This window comes from Rhinolophus ferrumequinum, chromosome 17 (assembly GCF_004115265.2).
Source record: "Rhinolophus ferrumequinum isolate MPI-CBG mRhiFer1 chromosome 17, mRhiFer1_v1.p, whole genome shotgun sequence".
Lineage (NCBI taxonomy): Eukaryota > Metazoa > Chordata > Mammalia > Chiroptera > Rhinolophidae > Rhinolophus > Rhinolophus ferrumequinum.
In genome coordinates, this window is record NC_046300.1 from 43,923,286 (window position 1) to 43,942,520 (window position 19,235).

Genomic DNA, 19,235 nt, shown 5'->3' on the forward strand with positions numbered 1-19,235 from the left:
GAGTTAGGAGCACGCAGCTCCAACCGCCCGAGCCACCGGGCCAGCCGGCATCATCTTTTTTGAGGTTCAAAAGAAGGCAGAGAAAGGTTTTCAGTCAGGAAGTCAATGGAAGACATGTACCTTTCTATTCATAGACGAGCATTTATAAATTCTGTCTCCTTGCACTGGGATCATTCCAATGCAGTAACAAAAGCCTTCAGAACTTTGGATACCTCAGCCTGAATATGCACTGAGCAGGGTTTAATAAGGACTTTTAACACTAACTACAGGTCCCGGGACTTTTATGCAGATTCCTGACCACAGCGTGCCGGTCCTCTGAGACTAGATCAAAGGCACACAGGTGTGGAGAGGTGGAGAGAAGGAAGAGGAATGGAGGGGACGGGATTCGAACCCTCACCCCTGAAAGCTGAGTCCTGGACCTGGCGTTCCAAGGAGGTGGTTCTGAGTCCAACCCTGACGCCCCCCAGCGGGGCACCTCGAGCCCTCCACCCCCACCCCCACCCCCTGCGGCTCAGGCTCCGGGTCCTGGGTCACAAAGGCGGTTGCCAGGCACCCGGTGGAAGAAAGATGCGGCCGGGAACAGCAGCCGCCACTCTGGAGCGTGCGGCCCGCGGAGTTCGGCAGGTGAGCTCCCAGCCCGGATGGTGAGGCTGGGCCTGGGCTCCCACAGCCACCTCCACCTTGGGCAGAGCAGGGCTGCCCCCCGCCCCTGGGTAGGGAACCCCGGGGGACAAGCCCCTTCTTCCAGTTGGGAGGGGAAGCTCCCCACACTCCGGGCAGTTTCTGCCCCTCGGGATCGCAGTTCACAGTTCACCAGGACCTCAGCTGCACTTTGACGCTGCCTTCCCCTTTCCCAGGTGGGGACTTCGGCGGACCGGTTCCTTGGAACGGGAGGAGCCATATGAAGGGGAAGACTTTTTGGCCAGGAGAACAAGGTGTTCCCTATCTAGGAGCTATTAGAGCAGCTAGATCAGACTTCCTAGGTTCAACCCCTCTTGGAGTGGATGATGGTGACTTCCTGGGTGGTGGGAATGGGGGTGAACCAGCTTTATGTAAACCTTGTGTGAAAGTGGTGGAAAGACCTGGGGTCAGAAGCCCTTCTCATCCCATGCTGGTTCTGTGGAATATTTAGGCTGGACATTTGACATAGCCTTTTACCTCTGGCCCCATTTGCTCTTAGGTGAGTCAGGAAAAGGGTGCTGGGATGAAATACATCTTTTGGTCATATTCTCACCCTCCACCCACCTTGCCATGGTGATGTACCCTGACCTTGGATGCATGCTCGTAGGGTCATGATCTCCAGCATCAGAAGCCTTTCATAGGCTATTTGGAATAGATAACTATTCCTTGGGTGTCAGTTTCTCATCCCAAGGCAGTCCAGATAATTGAACACAGTATGCAAAAAGGCCTGCATAGGTCAGGAGAAACACACCAGTCGGAGGAAATCAACAAATCTCCTTTATACTAACCATTGTCTGGGGCAGGTCTGGTTTGAAATGCCACCAATTCTTTTTAAAATGTGAACTTTACTATCTCACAAATTGTGGTAAAGGTGTCAATTTTTCAGAGCATATCTTGGGCAATTACTAGATGGGATGGGGTCAGATCTGCTGCTGTTACCTTTTCTGGGAGAAAAGGGGCAGAGAAATCAACTTGGCTGGAAAGAAAAGGAAACTGCTACGGTGCTTCTCCGAAAATAAGACCTAGCTGGACAATTAGCTCTAATGTGTCTTTTGGAGCAAAAATTAATATAAGACCTGGTCATATTTTACTATATTTTTTTACTTATTTTACTTATATTACTAAAATATTTTACTTATTTTACTATAAGATCGGGTCTTATATAAGATGGGTCTTATTTTACTAGAAGAACCAGAGAAATCTTTAGAAATTTTTAAAGACTGGTCTTTGGAGACATTTGTTTCCCTCCCAGCTTGTTATAATTCCTCTGAGGTGGTACATAAATAGCTCAGGGCTCCGACAGCAGCCACCTTGTGTCAGAAAACAGAGGTTTTTTAGGGCCAAGAGATTGTTTCCATAATTAAGAATAGTAAAAGCTGAAGTTCCTTAAAAGGAACAGCATAATAAGTTCTCAAACTATAAGTGCACTCAGAATCCCCAGAGGGTTTAAGTACAGATTGCAGGGTCCTACCCCCATTTCTGTTTCTATAGGTCTAACGTGGGGCCCAAGCATCTGCATTTCTACATCTCAGATGATGGTGAAAATGTTAGTTCCAGGATCAAAGTTTGAGAACCACTAGTGTAAAGTACATGGGATTCAGATACCCAAATATTTAGTAAGATGTGGCCTTTCTGAGCTTCTGACCACAAATAATGTCTCATCATGAAGTGCCAGCAGCTTCTACAACCTCAGGTGTAGATTCTGTCTTCTGCAGTTATCAACATAGCACAGGTCCTAACTGTGAACTGGGATACTCCACTTAGGACACATCCATTTCCTCATCTGTAAAATGGGCTAAAACCTACATTCAGAGGCTTGTAATAAGGTTTAATAAAGCTTTAGTACACGTAGCACTTGCCAGATTCAATACTTGTTACCATTCCCTACTGCCCTTTATAGAATGACTAGTACCCTAACATCTATTGTAATGTGTTCATGGGAACTACAGAGTAAGTTGAAGTCAATAATGAGACAAAGAGATGTGAATTTGAATGGCGATGCCCTCACCAAAACGTTGCCAGGGAAATTCCATGTTCTGATTCCTCTTCTTTAGGACAGTCAATGGCAGGATACCAGCTCTGGTCACCATGGACCCCACTGGACGAGAGCTTCCAATGGCTACGGCATACAACACCCACACCTTCTTCCAAGCACCCTTTTAGGGCTTCCCCCTGCTTCCCACACACCCCTTCTGACCTTGAAGTGCAGCTATGCTTCCAAGAGGTCACTCTAGTTCTAGACAGCCCATTCCTGGAAACTGGGGTGAGTCCCAAGTTACCCTGCCACACATCAGAGCTCCGAACCATGAACAATAAGAAAGGGCTGGTCAGGAAGCCTCAGCCTGTCCGCCTCAGTGGAGTGGATTCCGTCTTTGGCAGGGTCATCACGGCTCAGCCGCCAAAGTGGACGGGGACCTTCAGAGTTTCAGACAAGTCAGCCTTTTGCAAAATCATCAGCCGGGAGCACCAGTGGCCCACTGGACTTAAGGAACCTCAGATTCAGATGACAGTGACCATGTGTAAGCAGATGCTGCGCTCTATCCTCTTGCTGTATGCAACATACAAGAAGTGTACCTTTGCATTGCAACACTCCAAGTAAAGGGTCCTCAACTGATTCCCGTTCCTCACACCATGCCCTGTGCTATATGCCAGAAGCTTACAGAAACCTGGCCGTGTAAAGGAAACTGTGACATTGCCCCTGCCATCTTATTTTTCTGTCAAGTGGTGACAATTCAGGAGTCCCTTTCTTTCCTTCCCCTCCAAAAAAAGGGCCAATACAGAGCGAGGGAGAACATTTCCATTGTAAAGTTAAACAACCATGTAAAAGAGAGTCAAACTAGCACTGACATGTACATGTGATAGAGAACCATTAAATAAACCATATAAACCAATGAGTCTAGTGTGAACTCACTTAAACATTTAAAACCACAGTGAATTGGGGAAACAAAGGAGGGTCAAAAAACATGGATTTTTATATACAGGAAGATGAAGGGGTCAAAAAACCTCTATGTGGGTCAAGGATTAATTTTAAAAACAAAAAACAACCTCCCCCACCAAAACAACAAAGAAACCTAAGCAGCCACACCCTAATACCACTGGAGAATACAAAAATGGGTAGAAATATTAACAAATATTAAACAACATTTATAGCTTGGCAAGAAAGAACTTGGTAACAAGACTGAAACTGGGCTTTCTGGCAGAAGACATGAGAGCTCCCCATTTCAGTTGAACGTTCTATTTCTAATAAACTACAAGTAATTTTGTAGCATCGTTGTAACTAGATTATAGGTTTAACTCAGAATAACGTGGAAATAAAATAAACATTACATAGACAGAGCCAACATGAGTTTGATGGTACCTTTCCCCATTTTATATCTACATGACAACCAAAGAATTTTAAAAAGCAGCCAAAATATTCCTTTTGACTTTCTTTGGGCATTGACAAATTTCATCACTCCTCCAAAAAGATCACAACAATCTTCTCATCTCAAGAAAAGATGGTCCTTAGAATAGGAAACGTGATTTTAATTGGTAGAACTGATGTGTTGGCACCAGTCTTCATTATTGCTCTGCTCAAAAGCCAATTCAATTCCATCTAATCCTTGACTAATGAAGGAAATCCAGAAAGAGGAAAAAGATAGCTGAGGCAGAGCTTAAAACAGAATTTATTTGTAAAACTGATACAAACCTAACTTCTAACCATAAATTCAAAACTAGCTCCCAAATCCCAGACTCATGACTACTCTGCAGCATACGCCTAGCACTGCCACGTCTGTCCAAACTGTTAAGATGCTACCTTGGAATTCTGAGCCCGGGTCTTTGATAACGTTAGACAATCTACGAAATTCCCAATTAAAGCCCCCACTTTAAGGACAAAATATGATGCTTCCAGTGAGTAAGGCAGACAATTTCAAATCCTGAACAAAAGAGGGGGCATCATTCTCTCTGTGGTCTAATCAGTCTCGTCATCACTCTCATCACTCTCTTGCTCCTTTTCTCCATCACTTGCTTCACCTTCTTCATCAACCTAAGGGGCAAAGGATAATTAAATATTTTAGGTCATCTGGGTGACCCCATGAATTAAAATACTACTACCTCAGTATTTAAAATAGTACTATATCCCATTGTCATCCTAATAAATTTAATTTAAAAAAGAAATAAAATTACACTGTATTGTTGTTAAAACAAATGATAAGTTTTAAACCATTCATTTGAAAAATGAGTCAAAGTCTCCCTCATTCTTATATCCTGACCTCTAAGCCAAGACCATGGAGGGAAGCCATTTTGATACTGATTTATGCCATTCTGCAAGTGAACCAAGTTTGCATAATTTTTAAATAAGCCATGGCCCTCTTGCTCTACTGTACATATGTAACATAGGAACAAAGTAGGCATTTAATATAGAATGAAATGTTAAGTTAAAAAATCTCGTGTATCCCAAGAGGAATCCAGTGTAAAATTCACTCAAGTCTGCAACTCCAATCCAGGAGATTTGCTTAGGAGAAAGCACCAAACTAATAGGATATTGGCTGCTTCAAATTTTTTGAGAACAAGATAGAGGTATTCTATACAAATAAAACAGAAGACAATGTAACAAAATACTTTTTCATACTAGGTGATCTTTCTGCATCAGCCTCAAATTGCATTATGGGTAGGCTCCACAGCAAGGGTTCTTAAATCTGAGCTTCTCAGTATCCATAACCCACCTGAATTACAACAAAATTTTATAAACATATACATTTTTCTTTAGCTTTCTTTAAAGTTTTGGAAGTATCTGTAATAGCCCAGAAAAGAATAAAGATCCCTACTCTTATTTTAGTCCTTAGTGGTGGCAGCTTCTGATTCTGTGCTTTGGCTTTCACCAAATGTGTTCACATTCTATTTTATATAGTCAAACACCATGTTTAAATGGTTTAACTCATTCTTCTCAACACTCAGAGAACATTTTGACCTCTTTTTTCTCCTCTCTAAAATAATTTTAGATATGAATTCAGGGAAAATAGGAGACTATAATGGAAGGGAATTTTCAACTCTGTAACATACGCCACAACTTGAGATACTTGAGTGATTAAAAGACTGTGCAGGTATTTTTCCTGGGCCTCCACTGAATTCACATAAACACAGAAGCTTTTTTGGAGGGAATGGAGAGAGGCATAGAAGTCTTTGATTATAAACATAAGTGGGGAAAATTCTGCACTCTCTACCAACTCAGAATACTTCAGGAAATGCAACATCAATGCCATGCTCTGGTGCCTTATGCAGAAATACCTCCATTGCTTTGCTCTTGGAGACCAGGGATGATGTGTCATCTTCACTCTCATCTGCTGTGCTTTCCTGGGAATTCTGGGATATAATCTCTTCACCCTAAATGTGGATGGGCCAAGACAAATGGTGGGTTATAATGATCACATTTGGGGCCTCAAGGGGAGAAAGGCTTAGTTTACAGGCAATAAATACAAAGGAAGATATTCTAGTCATTTAAACAAGGTCAAACATGGGCACTAAACTGTGATCCAGCATCTAGCGAAGTGATAATCAACCCAAGATTTCTGAGATGCATGTGGTTTTGATACAATATGTAGTTTTTACAAAAAGTGCTTTTTTTGTATTCTAATATCATATTAGATTTTACAAGGCCAGATTGTATTGATACTCAATTAATGTGAAGACAGCTCTAAAATTTCTCAAATACCTTAAGATATATGAGTACTCTAACACACCAACCACAAATGGCCATTTAAAGGCTGTAGGACACTGAAGTGGTTTAAGAACATCAGCTTTGGAACAGGATTGTCTGGACTCAAACCTTGGCTCTACTCATTGCTGAAATGACTTTAGCTAAGTTACTTAACCCTCCCTGAGCTTCAATTTCTCATGGAAACAATAGTATCTACCTCATAAGGTTGATGCCACAAAAAGAAGCTAATTCTCTGGAGTGCTATTCTTTTCATATATGATTATAAAACGCAGGTATTGTAAACATGAATAAAAAGGGCCTGGACACTAGTTGAAAAATGCTATCACTCCAAAGCAGGACTATAAACAACACAAGATTTCAATCAGACAACTGAAGACCTTAGAAATGCTCACTTGTTAAAATTTAGCCAGAGAATAATTTCAGGAATAAGACAGACTGCTTAAGGAAAAAACCCAAAACAAGTTTGTCCATATACAAAAATGGTGTTATAAATCTACCCTCAGTAGGACTTAAAAGTGCCCCTCCGGCTGATGGGAGAGGTTTTATTAATCTGCCTCCTCTATCTCTGAGGCCTTGTTTGTATCAGTGGCACATTTAGGCCTTTGCTGGCTGGCCTAAGGGGTGCAGTCCGTAGCCAGGGCCCACAGGCAATGTACCCTAACTTTAAGAGCTAAATGGCCCAGACTTAAGAGAAGAGCAGTCTTATTGAGAGGGCAGGGCTCAGGTGACCTCCCTTACATACCTTCCAAGGCTCTCAAAAAGAAGAGGAGTAGGAGATGATTGCTGGGAGGGCCCCAGGCTTACCTGCAAGTCCCGGTTTTTGAGATTGCCCAGCCAGAAAGCTTCCCTGCAATTGTTGAGGATGAGCATGGCTTTCACTCTGCAAACTAACAGCTCCAGGGTCTTTTTGAGCAAAGGCACATGTTCGGTGAGTTTCATATCCTGGTGAATCTGAATGGAAACAAATGCATCTAGCTCTTCTGGGTTTATCATCATGCTTCCACATTTCCTACACAGAAACTTTTGTACTACTGACATATTGAACCTGTATAAAAGCATAAACTCTGCTAGTACAGGCCAGAGACATGTTCCATCAAACAGCAGCAGTTTTGTAGAGTATTGTGAAGAGAATGGCAGCTGTCCTTGAAGCTAAGAAAGCCTAGAAAACATACCAACACCTCTAGGTCCTTCTTCATAACCTCTTACTGACCAATGATCGATCAATTTACCTAAAATATTCTTGAACATACATTATACCAATATTAAGCAACAAAGTAGCTGTCTAGCTGAAAGTCCCTTAAATTCCACAGTTCAGCACCTTATAAAGTTAGAAGCAGGGGAGGAAGTAAGTAATAGGAACTGGATTGAAGAATCATTTGGTTTGCAAGTGACTAAAGAACTGTATGGCTCTGTGCTCCTTTAGACAAAAAGTGACAATGGTTCAACTGTAAGCTTCAAGTAGAAAAGTCCTTTAATGCTAAAATGTTCTTACAAGAGACAGATGCGTTCCTTTACAAGTAAGGAGTACAGCTGACAAGCTCTAAAGATAGCTACTTTTAGAACCAACTCGTCTCTAGCAGTCATCACTTACATAATACTCCTCCTACCCAGTGTACTTTGTAGCAATAACACTTCCACCACCATTCCGTATTACTCACCAAAGGAAATAGGGCTATGGAGTTTGAGTCAAATTTCAGATGCAGAAACACCCCTCTAAATGATTGAGGGATCTTAACCAGCCCCTAAAGATTTGACTACTTTGAATAAACTGCCTGTCATGCAGGGTGTCATACGGGGTCTCTGGTCTTGCTCCCCACATAAGAATGCAGGACATGGAGAGGCCAAAAAGGAACACCCACGGAGCAACAGCTAGGGGAGTCACACCACTATAGTCTCGCTGGCGCCTGGGTTGGAGACACAGGAAGCAGGAGCCACACAATCTGCAACCTGCCCTCTACTTCTCTGCCAACCAACCTCACTTGCTAACTGCAATTCGCCGTGCTAACTGCAATCCCCGCTTGCTAGCTCAGCCACTATCTTTTTGCTAGTCCCCCATTTTCTGCTAGCGTAGCCACGTTAGTTATATTAGTGGCCAATGGCTCTCTGGTTACAGCTGACGGCCAACTAGCCACAGCTGAGGGCCATCCAATCACAGTTGATGACCATTTACTACCCGAGTGAGCACCTTTCCACATGAGGGCGAGAGCCTGGAAACTGCACTCCTCGCTCTGTCCCCACACTGTCTTTGGACAGACGCAGTCCCAGAAACAAAGGCTGAAGAAGAGTATAAAAAGAAAGGAATTGAAGCCTGTGTATCTCCCGATCGCAACTGTTGATTAAGCCAACAGGCAGGCTGGGGATGTGACCTGTTTCCCTCTTACCTTGGAATGCCCACACAGGTGCTGAAGCAGCCTCGTGTTCAACTGGAAGGTTTCCAGTAAGCTCAGAACATCTTCCTATAGCCAACAAAATTCATAAATGCCATATGAAATACTCTCATTTTATTTTAGATGTCAGATATCCTTGTAATCAAAGGCTCCAAAGAGGATAAATCTAGCTGATTCCAGTTGTATATCAATAAGCAACTTCATCTGGCCCCCAAATAGGAGAAGTGCTGGCTAGCTGTCTTCCCCTTCTCTTGATGGGTTATAAGAGAGAATATTGTGAGAGTGTTGTGCGAAGTTTACCTTGCTAAATATTTGTAAGAAATAATCTTTGTGTCTATCCTTATTTCACCACTTTACCTCTGGATCCCACTTGTCTAAAAAAACTCTCAAGACTGCCCATTATAACAGCAAAGGTGATTTTTTAAAATTATTCCTGACAGTAGACCTAGAGCAGCACAAAGGAATAAGCAAACACACTGATGCATGAGGTCCTGGAAGTGCAGCAACACAATAAAATCAAGCTAAAAGGAAAAACCACCCCCCAGTAGTAGACGTAGAGGGAAAGGTGGGTTTGAACCAGAGTGGGTCTGAGGAGTTCAGCCTACATTGGAATTTTCAATTCTAAATGGGCATCTCTGAAGTAGACCAAAGGTGCCCAAGTAGAACTGTGGCCCAGAACCCGGGTAAGGGGGTTGCCCCCACACCAACCCAGCCCAGGAGTCACCATGGACATATCTTCTGAACAACTACACAAAGCATGTCTTTGCTCTTACCCGGTGTTTTCTAAAACTAAAGTCTAGGAGTGGCATACACTGCTTCAGAAATGCTTCCACAAAGAGACGCCCATACTGAAAAAGAGAAGAGACATAGTGGTGACGACCTCCAGCTGAGGAGTTTCACCTGACAGGCCCTGCCTAAGGCAGCAGAGCATCACCCTGCCCAGGAGTATACTTTCTTATTTTTGTATATAAAACATAAATTGGGATGGGACCAAAAGGTTAATTTGGAGAATGTAGCTTAATGTAAAAACTAAGTGGGCCTGCTAACTAAACTCAATTAGGCAGATTTACCTACCCTAGACACAGCCAAAGCAGAGGCCTTGCTCAGCTTAAGAATGAGGGCACAGAAGAACAGACGGGAACCCCAGCACCCTGAGGACGACTTACTCCCAAGAGGAAAAAATTGGGTAGAGCCAAGAAAGTACATGTCCAACTACCAAATCTACCAACCACAATAAATCACTCCCCCTACTCACCCATCTCCCACACTAGCACCAGGGTGGAGTGAATAAAAAGGAAGAGAGAGGCCAGAAGATTAGAATGGGGTGATATCCACTTGGAAGGAACCACAAGAAGTGGGGAAGAAGCATTCTCCCGTAACATTCACTAGCGCTTAACCCATCGTGTATACCATTAAAGGTAGGGCTAATCTAGGCTATTCCCATGGGAGAGGAGTTCAGTAGTTAATGAGGATATCAGCTCCCACATTCATGAGGCCACCAATGGGCTTTAAAAAGAATCATGCGCTCCTCATTGCTTGCTGTTGCCCGCGAAGGAATGGCAGGGACTGACTACTGCTCCTGAAGTCAGTTGCCCTGAAGCCACTCCTCCTAATTCTAAGACTCAAACCAAAAGTTTTCAGACTCATAGGAAAACTGGCTTCTCTAGTTATCCAACTAGTATAGGGAAATGTACCCACCGTCTTTTCTCAACTACCAGCTGTTAGCACAGATTCAGGAGACTGTGGCTTGTGGGCAAGGTGTTAAGCAAGTCCTCCCAGCTGAGGCCCTCTCTAGAGAGAGCCACAGGAGAATAACACGAAAGAGGGCCCGGTTAGTCTCTCACCTTCAAACATACATGCAGAACAGGACGACTATCAAACACCTGGAGAGACAAGAAACCAAAGCTGAGGTCTGCTCTTTGAACACCCCAGCCTCTTTCTCATTGTAAAAAACACAGCTCTCAGTGTTGTAGAGAATTCTAAAATGAAGGCCCATCAACAGTTAAATTAATTACAAAGCAGAACAATCATCATAATTAAAGTACAAGGAAAGGAAGAGGGGAGCAAAGAGGAATAAGAAACTGATTCCAACTGGGAATGTTAAGATGGCATTGCAGAGGTCCAAAACCTCCATCGGAAGCCTTAGGAAAGAGAGGATTAGAGGCAGAGAATGACAGAGGAGAAAATGACATTCTCAGCTGGGGGAACAGCCTGAGCAAAAGCACGGAGTGGCTCAGAGCACAGAGTGTACTTGAGGGATAAAGAAGGCATTCAGGGCTGGCAGAGGGAGACAGTGGGGCATGTGCCCAGTCACAGAGGAGCCGAGGTGAGGTGAGCGAGTGGGGGAATGATGTGTGGAAGGAGCCATGTCACAGGAAGTACTGTGACACAGATGACTGGAGGAAGGGAGCGAAGGGAAAGACACTCCCGGGGAACGGAGGGCTTATCCAGGATGGGTACAAGGGGAAAAGACGGGGAGATCAGGTCCCCAAGGAAGGGTGAGGAGAGGAGCAGGGAGAGTCCATTTAGAAAACCAAGACTCTTGTTGGTTTCTGCAGTCAGCCAATGAGATGGGTCAAGGAGCCTCCATTTCCACCTTTATCAGATTGATGAGGATACTGAAGTCTCGAACTGCCATGTTCCAGTAGAGGAGCTTCTCTTCGTGAATCTGCAAACAGCCAAGTATACAAGCACCTCTGAATCAAGCCAAGTACATCTCATACTGTACTCCTACTAATTACACAGTTATTCAGAAATTTAAGCCAATTCTCCTCCTAAAGAGATGTGGCATCCAGTGTACCCCCAAGATGGTTCTGAGGCCTGTGTATACATGGAAACATTAGGGTACCTTACAGAGACTAATAAGATGACTTCTCTTCAGTAATTTCCAAGTAGGAAAAAGCCTCGATTTGCCCTCTGCTCCCTGTGACTTCTCTGATTCCTATGCTAGGCTGAGCTCTCAGCGGTCTTAGCTCTGGTGAGCAGGCTGCCAGGGCTCGGTACCACCACATCTCAAAGAGGCTTGCTCATCTCATGCCAGCTCACAAGCAGCACTCTGCCGGGCACATGAAGCTGCAAACAAGGAGATTTGTACCAGAGCCAGGGTCTATGTAGCAGTCCAGGCTTTTCTCTGGGAGGGAGCCAGGCAAAACAGAGCCCAAGCCTCACCTCCAACTAGAGGGAAAGGAAATTAAGCCAGGAGCTTTCTGAAAAAAAAAAAAAAAAAAATCGTGGATCTCAGTAAATCAAGGACATAGTTTAGAAAAAACCCTAGACCAAAGGAATAGAAGATTCAGAAGCTTTCAAAAACAGCAGGTCCTCAAATAACATTGTTTCGTTCAATATCGTTTTGTTATAATGAGAGAAAAAATCTATTCATGGCTGGGACCACAGTCTTGTGTAGAGTTTGTCTGAGTGGGTTTTCTCTCCAGGTACTTTGGTTTGCAGCCACATCCCAAAGGTGAGCACTTTAGGTTAACTGGCATGTCTAACGTCCCAGTTTGATGAGAAACAGACAGAGAGATAGAGATAGAGATAGAGATAGAGATGGGGGGGGGGAGGGAGGAAGAGAGAGTTTGTGTGTGTGTGTATGGAAGGGCATCCTGTTCAGGGAGGGTTCCCACCCACCCTGAGCTGCTGAAATAGGCTACAGACACCTGCAACCCTGAACTAGAACAAGCGGGTTAGAAAATAATCATCTTATTTGTTTTTATTAATCTTTCTTAAATGTAAATATAGCTCACAAATATTAGAAGTGTTTTGGGTCTTCATTTAGAAGTTTGGTGATTTTTTGTGACCTGAAATACGCTGTGGGAACTTAACTCTTGTTTACATCAATTAGTCTAGGGCAAAACTGGTTTGGTTATACAAAGGTTCATTTCAAGTTGCAGTTTCCAAGAACCTATTGACAACATTAAGTATAGACTTACTGTAATCCGGTCTATTTCTGGGGGTGGACGTATTTGACTCACCTTCTGCGAGTCTGCTGCTGTGCCAGCCTGAAGACCTCTCACTGTCTTCTCTAGTTCAGCCATCATCACACGGAAGAAAATGACAAAGGTGTGCCTAGAAGAGGGGAAGAGTGCATGCCCACACAATGATGCCCTGGTTAGAAAGAACTTCCTGGGAAGAAGCTAGGGAACCAAGTCATTTACTTCCATACCTCTCTGAATCTCCTTTCACTAGGGTCCACTGTAATAGGATGGGGGAGCAGGAAGGATTTAGAAATCAGCCCGAGTAGGTGGTTTGTGAAACAATGGAATTAACTTTATGAAGGGAAATAGGGTGCTGGGATGGAAAGAGCCGGGAAGTAATGGTGAGAAGATCTGACTTTAGGTTCCTGCTTCCATATTTACTTTATGGCCTGTATAAGTTTGAACAAGTTCCCTCTTTAACCCTCAAAATAGGGTTAATGATACCTACCTCACAGAATCCCCAAAAGGATCAAATGAGATAAAGAATGTAAAAGTGCTTTATAAGCTGTAAGTACTATAGGAATATAAAATAGCCATTAATAATATTATGAGACACAAAACCCATCAAGTGAGACACACATGATTAGATACACCAATCACTTTATCCTTCTAAAGGTGGTTAAAATATTGGAAAAATAATTTCATGTTAAAGGATGAAAGTAGTAATAGGAGAAGTTGGGCGACCAAATATTCATTGCCTTTGAAGGCTGTAACTACTGAAAATTCATTCCTCAATAAGGTCACTTCACATGGGCTGGTTGAGAGCCCCTTAGGAAGAATATACAGCAGACATTCTATGTGTTAAATGAATGATTGTACCTACCATCTGTATCAGAATCAAATGAAGAATAAGGTAGTTATTTGGGAACGACATATATTGGACAGTGTGAATCTAACTCCGGGAAGGACCAGAGGAGAGAACTCCCCTACCTGGTCAGTGTAGGGAACGTGGAGGAAGATGCATCTTTAGAAGAGTTGATCAGTTCGGGGACACAAAGCCCAGCAATCTCCTCTATGGCCTTCAGAACACTGTCTGTGTGCTCCAGGTAGATGCTGCATCAATAGCCACAGGAATACGAACACAGGTTATGGAATTCCTAAGTCAAGACTCTTGAGACATTACCAGGTATTAAGCTTTAAAACAACTACTGACACTTAAATTTTTTTAAATAAAATAAAGATTCCAGATACTTGACAGGAGGTAAAGAAAAAGATGTCTCAATTGGAAATAGTTAGACACCTTGCAAGTGGTGAATGTGTCTTGGATATGATAGGTAATCAATAAATACCCGACTCATTGGTTAACAAAGCAGAATACAACTGCAGACTCTGCACTTCCTGCGTGATTTAATAAGAAACTAGCTGACAATAGAAAACAGAACTAGAAGTTCTTATGATCCACATATTCAAAATCCTGTTAATTTCAAACCTATTTCACTGCTTCTAGTTCTCCTTAACCAAGGAAATTTCTCCTTAACCAAGGAAATTTCTCAGTCTTTGACCAGATGAGGGACCGCAAAAGTGGCAAAATGGAAGACTACTGGCATATGGACCAAAACTGAGTCCCTCACCCAAGCAAAGCCTGGAGTTGGTCGTTAGGGGTGCTGCTCTTCTCTCTCTCCCCGCTCGGCCACCCCCGACAGAGGAACTGTCTGGCCAGGGAAGCTGTTGGAGAAACAAGACAAAGTTATCTCATGTGTGGAATATAGACCTCACTCTTGTTTTTCAGGCTTTTGAGGATGATTATTGATTGAAAGAATTATTTTTATATTGACTATAAAGTTCCTGGTCTAACATCATTTGAAAAAAGCTGTCATGGGTGCCTGCTCCACTGGCTGTTCTACCAGAAATAAACCTATTTGTCTAAGACCCTCTCACTCCATCTTCACACACACACACACACACACACACACACACACACACACACACACGTAACCTATGCAGACACACACAGAGAAAAAGAATGTTGCTAGACAGTGGAAAAGCTAATCTTGTTCCTCCTGAGCAGGCCAAAAGCAGTGGCCACCTAGATTCAGACCAAACCCTACCGTTTTAATCAACAGGGATAACCAAAGGTTTGTTTTACACTTTCTTCTTGCTTTTTGTCTGTGCTGCCAATCAGTATGTATAATCAGTGGGCTGCATTCTAAGAGCTATGATAAAAGATAATCAAAGAAAAAGATCATGGATGGGGCTAGGACTTTCTTTACACTTAATCCCGATTTCTCTTTTTTATCCCATTTTATTAACCTCATGATTTATGTTTCTTTTTGTCAAATGTCTCAGATAATTTAAATAAAATAAAGGAAGAACATGAATAAACAGAAGCCAAGCAGAAAATTATCTAGTCAACTGAACTCACCAAATTCAGACTAAGCAATGTTATCAGAGATCAGTTATAGCTCTTTCTGGGAAAATGTCTTTTTGGTATAGCAAGAGGGCACATCCACAGTTATGGGGGGATTTACATGTAAAACATACAAGGTCCTAGAAAGCCCCAGGTTTACAAGCTTGTGTTATTAATCCTATTTATGAAGGAAAAAAAAGAGAATCTGGGCCCATCACCAATTTTTTCTTTCTTCTGAGCAGAAGCTGTAGATTTCTCCAAAATGACCATCAGAAGTTTGAGGAGATAAAGAGCAGACTGAAAACTGGGAATGCTGTGATGGAAATTCTGCAAGTAATGGAAGCTCTGGCTATAAGGAGACAAGAAAAAAACAAAGCATCACAAGTGTTACAGATATATCTAAATCTATGAGTTGTTCAAGTCCACTTAAGTGTTTGATGGTCTAATCAGAATCCTCATTTTCAGGTACTTTAGCAACAACCTTCTTTCAAGACCTTGATAGAGAACTACAATTTTGTATGGAGAAAGCTAGGGCAGAACAGAGCCCAGTGGTGGAACGCAGGCCTTGAAGGGGTCATGTGTGCCCAGGTTCCCAAGTACTAGTCTAGGCCATGCTTATAAGTGCAACCCTGGATCAATAACATGCTCTTTAAGGCCTTAGGCAACATACTGAGAAAATGATTCAATTCTGGGTTCTTAGGGACAAAGTGAAAGGAAATTATGAAGCAGACAAAGCATTTAATAAATGTACCATATGTGGTCAGCTTTCAATACACTGAAGTAATGGGAGATAGGAGTCACAATTCAAAATTGTAGTTGAAATAAAACTAGAGTCAACTCCTGATTGATTGGTGGGATGGAGATCAAACAAATTTAAAATGAAATAAGGTCCCCCCCAAAAAAGAAAGAAAGAAGGTCCTTCCTTAAAGGTAGAGATGACAAGCATTGATTGCAGACCCAGTGACAGCCTAGGCTACCAGCGGAGGTGAGAGAAAAACCACATTGAAGCTGGGGTAGGAGGCTGGGAGCCACGCCCCTTAGATCTTCTCCCCAGTTCTCTCCTCCACTGCCTTGCCCTCGACCTAGGCTCCTCTTCTTCCAAGACTGGGGGAAGGATACAGGCAATCAGTGATAACTAGCTGCTACCTAATTACCCAACCCTACTGGCAGAGTACATCTCAGGATTATCAAGAGTTGACTATAATCAAATATATGGTGATGGAAGGAGAACTGACTCTGGGTGGTGAACACACAATGTGATATATAGATGATGTATTACAGAATTGTACACCTGAAACCTATGTAACTTTACTAACCATTATCTCCCTAATAAACTTTAATTAAAAAAAAAAAAGAGTTGACTATATAGATGGTCAGTGCTGTCATCATTATTACCCGAAAAGGCAAACTTTACAAGATGAAAGATGCATGAAGACGTAGTATGACTTGTTCAATGGTTTCTGATGTTTCAGGATTTGAATACATAGATGAGAAAGCTCATGTAACTGAGGAAAGGTAACCAAAAATACCAATTTCCCTCACAACTACTGAGAGACACCCAAATTATTTCCAAGAAATCTTGCCAATCTTGTTCCTAGAAGTTTCTTGGGAAACTCTCTAGGATATGTAGTCAGACTCACGTGAGCAGTTCCTCCAAGGACTGGTCAGGCTCTCTCTGCTTCAGTCGGTTAGTAAGGATCTCAAAGGCTAAGTGTAGTAAATTTTGATTTTCAGGTTGACAAAATCCACTCCTAAGGAAAAATCAAGGTAAGATGGGTTAGCTTAGTTTCAAGAAGATTGCTTGGACAGCATTTGCGGATCCTGGCCACTAGTCTATAGCATCAATAAATCAACAGAGGAAAAAGGAGAACTAAAGTACTGAAAGTACTCAAGTGCCAAATTCAGTCATAGTTCTGAGTATCAGACTAGAAAATGAAGTGTATCCAAAGCAGTCTTTCTTTAAAGACATAACAATCCACCTAAGTTTAGTTTCAAGGGAAAAAAGCTCTTCTTCATTCCCTACATGTTGGAGATAAGTCTCAGTCTTCTCAAAAAAACCAGGAATAATTTTGTCAAATTGCTAAATCAATGTCTAATCCATAGTAGGTGCTCAATGAAGAATTTACTCCTTCTATATTATTAAGTCAAGTCTTGACAATTCTATCTTCAGATTTTCTTTCCTACAGTCCCTTCCTTTCCAAGCCGAGGCCATCACTCTAGGCCAGGCCCTTATCATCATATGTGGAGATCAAAACAATACTTTTTAACTCGTCTTTTTGCATTCCTTTCCAATCTCTCCTGCACACTGCTGCCAAAAGGATTCCTCTAAAACACTGCTTTCATTGTATCATGGCTGTGATCATAAAACTCTAAAATTGCTTCCCCGGACAACATTCAAGGCCCAGCACAATCTGAACCCCTAGATCTTCTCCTCTAGAAACATTTCCACATCACCACTGATAGTCTTTCTTCTTTTCAACAAGTGTACTCTGAGGGCCTATTATGGGTCAGGTTCTTCTTTTTTATTTTTTTCTCCAAGGGAAAACAGATGAACATGTAATTATAATAGTATGTAATAAGTTTTACCATAGGAAGATACCAGCCTATTAGAAAAACTCGGGGTCAGAGAGGCAGAAAGGTCTATCTGGCCTAAGGGTCAGAGAAGATTCCCCTGAGGAAGTTTAAATCTAAATCTCAAGATTGAGCTAGAAAAGACTGGGGATCAAGGAGTGTGGGGATCCTAGTAAAAGGATGAGTATGTGTGAAGCATTTCAGATGGAAGCTATATAGGGTGCTGAAATTAATTCAGGAGAGCTAGAAAGCAGAGTACAAGACAATGAGTGGGAAAGCAGGAGACAATGAAAGGTCTTGTAAGCTAGGGGAAAAAGTTTGAACTCAAGAAAAACCTAAGGGTAATCAGAAACCAAAGATGGGATAGGGTAAGACTGGGTTTGCATTGGGAAGATCACTCTGACTGCTATGTGAAGAACGGACCAAGGGAAGGCAACCGGAGGGCATAGAGACCAACTATGAAAACAATCTAGTAGGTGAGAGGTGACGGGAGTCTGGAAGCAGTGGAGAAGGACGGGAACAGCTGGCTATTTCGATGTTATCTAGAAGATAAAATCAACAGAATTTTGTGACCCACATGAGAGAGAGAAAAAATAGAGAGCAAAGGACAAAGAATAACTTCTGGTTTCTGGTTCAGACAGCTGGTGATGCCATTGACCTAGCCAGGCAAAGCTGAAGGAGCAGAGGTAAGGATGATACACTCCATTTTAGATGGGATGAGTCTGAGGTGTAAATGACACATCTCAGGGGGTGTTGAGTAGGCAGTTGGATATAAATGCCTATAGCTCAGAAGACAAATTTTAGCACAAATTTAAGCTTGGGTGAGACTGCCCAGGAAACCAAAAAGAACAGAGGGGCCAGGACCCAGCCCCGGAGGAACAAAAAAGCATTTAATGGACACACCTCCCTCATTTCCACTTTCGTCCATGTTGGCTCTTCCAGCCCCTTCCTTTACCTCCCAAAAGGCCATCTACCCTTCAAGGGCCTGATGAAGTCACATTGCTTCCACAAAGGCATCTCTAAACACTCCCACTCCAACTGTGCTACTAAGCTCTTTACCACATAATCTGGAATTTATCCAGAACTTGTTTAGTAACAACTTCTTAAGTAACAATCTCTCCAGTGTTATTACAGAAAGCTTGCCATGGCAAACTAGGCTAAGAATCACATGGCCAGATTTATTACAGGTTAGCCAATAGCAAGTCATCTCATTTTCAAATGACACAGAGGGTGTAAGATCAAATGAAATGATGCAGACAAAAACACTCCAAAAAGAATAAGTACCGTATTTACAAAAGGCTTTGGAGCCTTTTCCTTCTTTTCTATACCTTAGTGCCTTGGTGACTACCAAGTAAAATCAAGTACATACTGGATTACCTCTACTTACCATACTTGCCACACACTCACCAAGCAAAAAGCCCATGAAAAATCTGCAGTATCCTCTGATAGCAGGAAGACATCAGGTGGTATTCCTGAACTTGCATTTCTGGTCCATCAACTATACCATGATTCTCAGCAGTTAAGCACTAAAAGGAAAAAATGCTTTTAGGACAGTTGCTTTAGCAACTGCCCTCATT

At 42.5% G+C, this 19,235-nt stretch overlaps 2 protein-coding genes across 6 annotated transcripts in view; one reads left to right on the forward strand and one right to left on the reverse strand.

Moving 5' to 3' along the window:
* The first annotated feature begins 306 nt into the window (after nt 1-306).
* FANCD2OS (FANCD2 opposite strand) lies at nt 307-19,211 on the forward strand. 3 transcript variants are annotated; one of them, XM_033132353.1, is made up of 4 exons: nt 614-857; nt 2,736-3,319; nt 14,329-14,331; nt 18,992-19,211. In XM_033132353.1, exon 2 carries the CDS (start codon nt 2,744-2,746, stop codon nt 3,278-3,280), a length of 537 nt encoding a protein of 178 aa, XP_032988244.1. In that variant the 5' UTR covers nt 614-857; nt 2,736-2,743; the 3' UTR covers nt 3,281-3,319; nt 14,329-14,331; nt 18,992-19,211. The 3 variants fall into 3 exon arrangements, with proteins under 3 accessions (XP_032988242.1, XP_032988244.1, XP_032988243.1); XM_033132351.1 differs by lacking the exons at nt 14,329-14,331; nt 18,992-19,211 and adding an exon at nt 858-935 and having other exon boundaries at nt 307-624; nt 2,736-3,647; XM_033132352.1 differs by lacking the exons at nt 614-857; nt 14,329-14,331; nt 18,992-19,211 and adding an exon at nt 867-937 and having other exon boundaries at nt 2,736-3,647.
* The window catches only part of FANCD2 (FA complementation group D2), a 50,612-nt gene continuing 35,021 nt past the window's right edge, over nt 3,645-19,235 (reverse strand). For 2 of the 3 annotated variants that reach the window (XM_033132332.1, XM_033132331.1), the window contains exons 32-44: nt 19,066-19,184; nt 16,728-16,838; nt 15,306-15,436; nt 14,312-14,405; nt 13,671-13,793; nt 12,738-12,831; nt 11,363-11,434; nt 10,611-10,649; nt 9,540-9,614; nt 8,761-8,835; nt 7,184-7,330; nt 5,950-6,045; nt 3,646-4,708 (exon numbers count right to left, since the gene is read on the reverse strand). In XM_033132332.1, the coding sequence (XP_032988223.1) occupies nt 4,634-4,708; nt 5,950-6,045; nt 7,184-7,330; nt 8,761-8,835; nt 9,540-9,614; nt 10,611-10,649; nt 11,363-11,434; nt 12,738-12,831; nt 13,671-13,793; nt 14,312-14,405; nt 15,306-15,436; nt 16,728-16,838; nt 19,066-19,184 (1,251 nt within the window). In that variant the 3' untranslated portion in view covers nt 3,646-4,633. Of the gene's footprint in view, nt 4,709-5,949; nt 6,046-7,183; nt 7,331-8,760; nt 8,836-9,539; nt 9,615-10,610; nt 10,650-11,362; nt 11,435-12,737; nt 12,832-13,670; nt 13,794-14,311; nt 14,406-15,305; nt 15,437-16,727; nt 16,839-19,065; nt 19,185-19,235 lie in introns of all 3 variants that reach the window. The other variant, XM_033132334.1, reaches the window with a different exon arrangement.

Coding starts and splice junctions, on each gene's coding strand:
- FANCD2OS (XM_033132351.1), top strand. CDS start 902: ATGAAGGGGAAGACTTTTTGGCCAGGAGAACAAG. Junction 936..2,735: donor TTTTTGGCCAGGAGAACAAG/GTGTTCCCTATC, acceptor CCTCTTCTTTAG/GACAGTCAATGGCAGGATAC.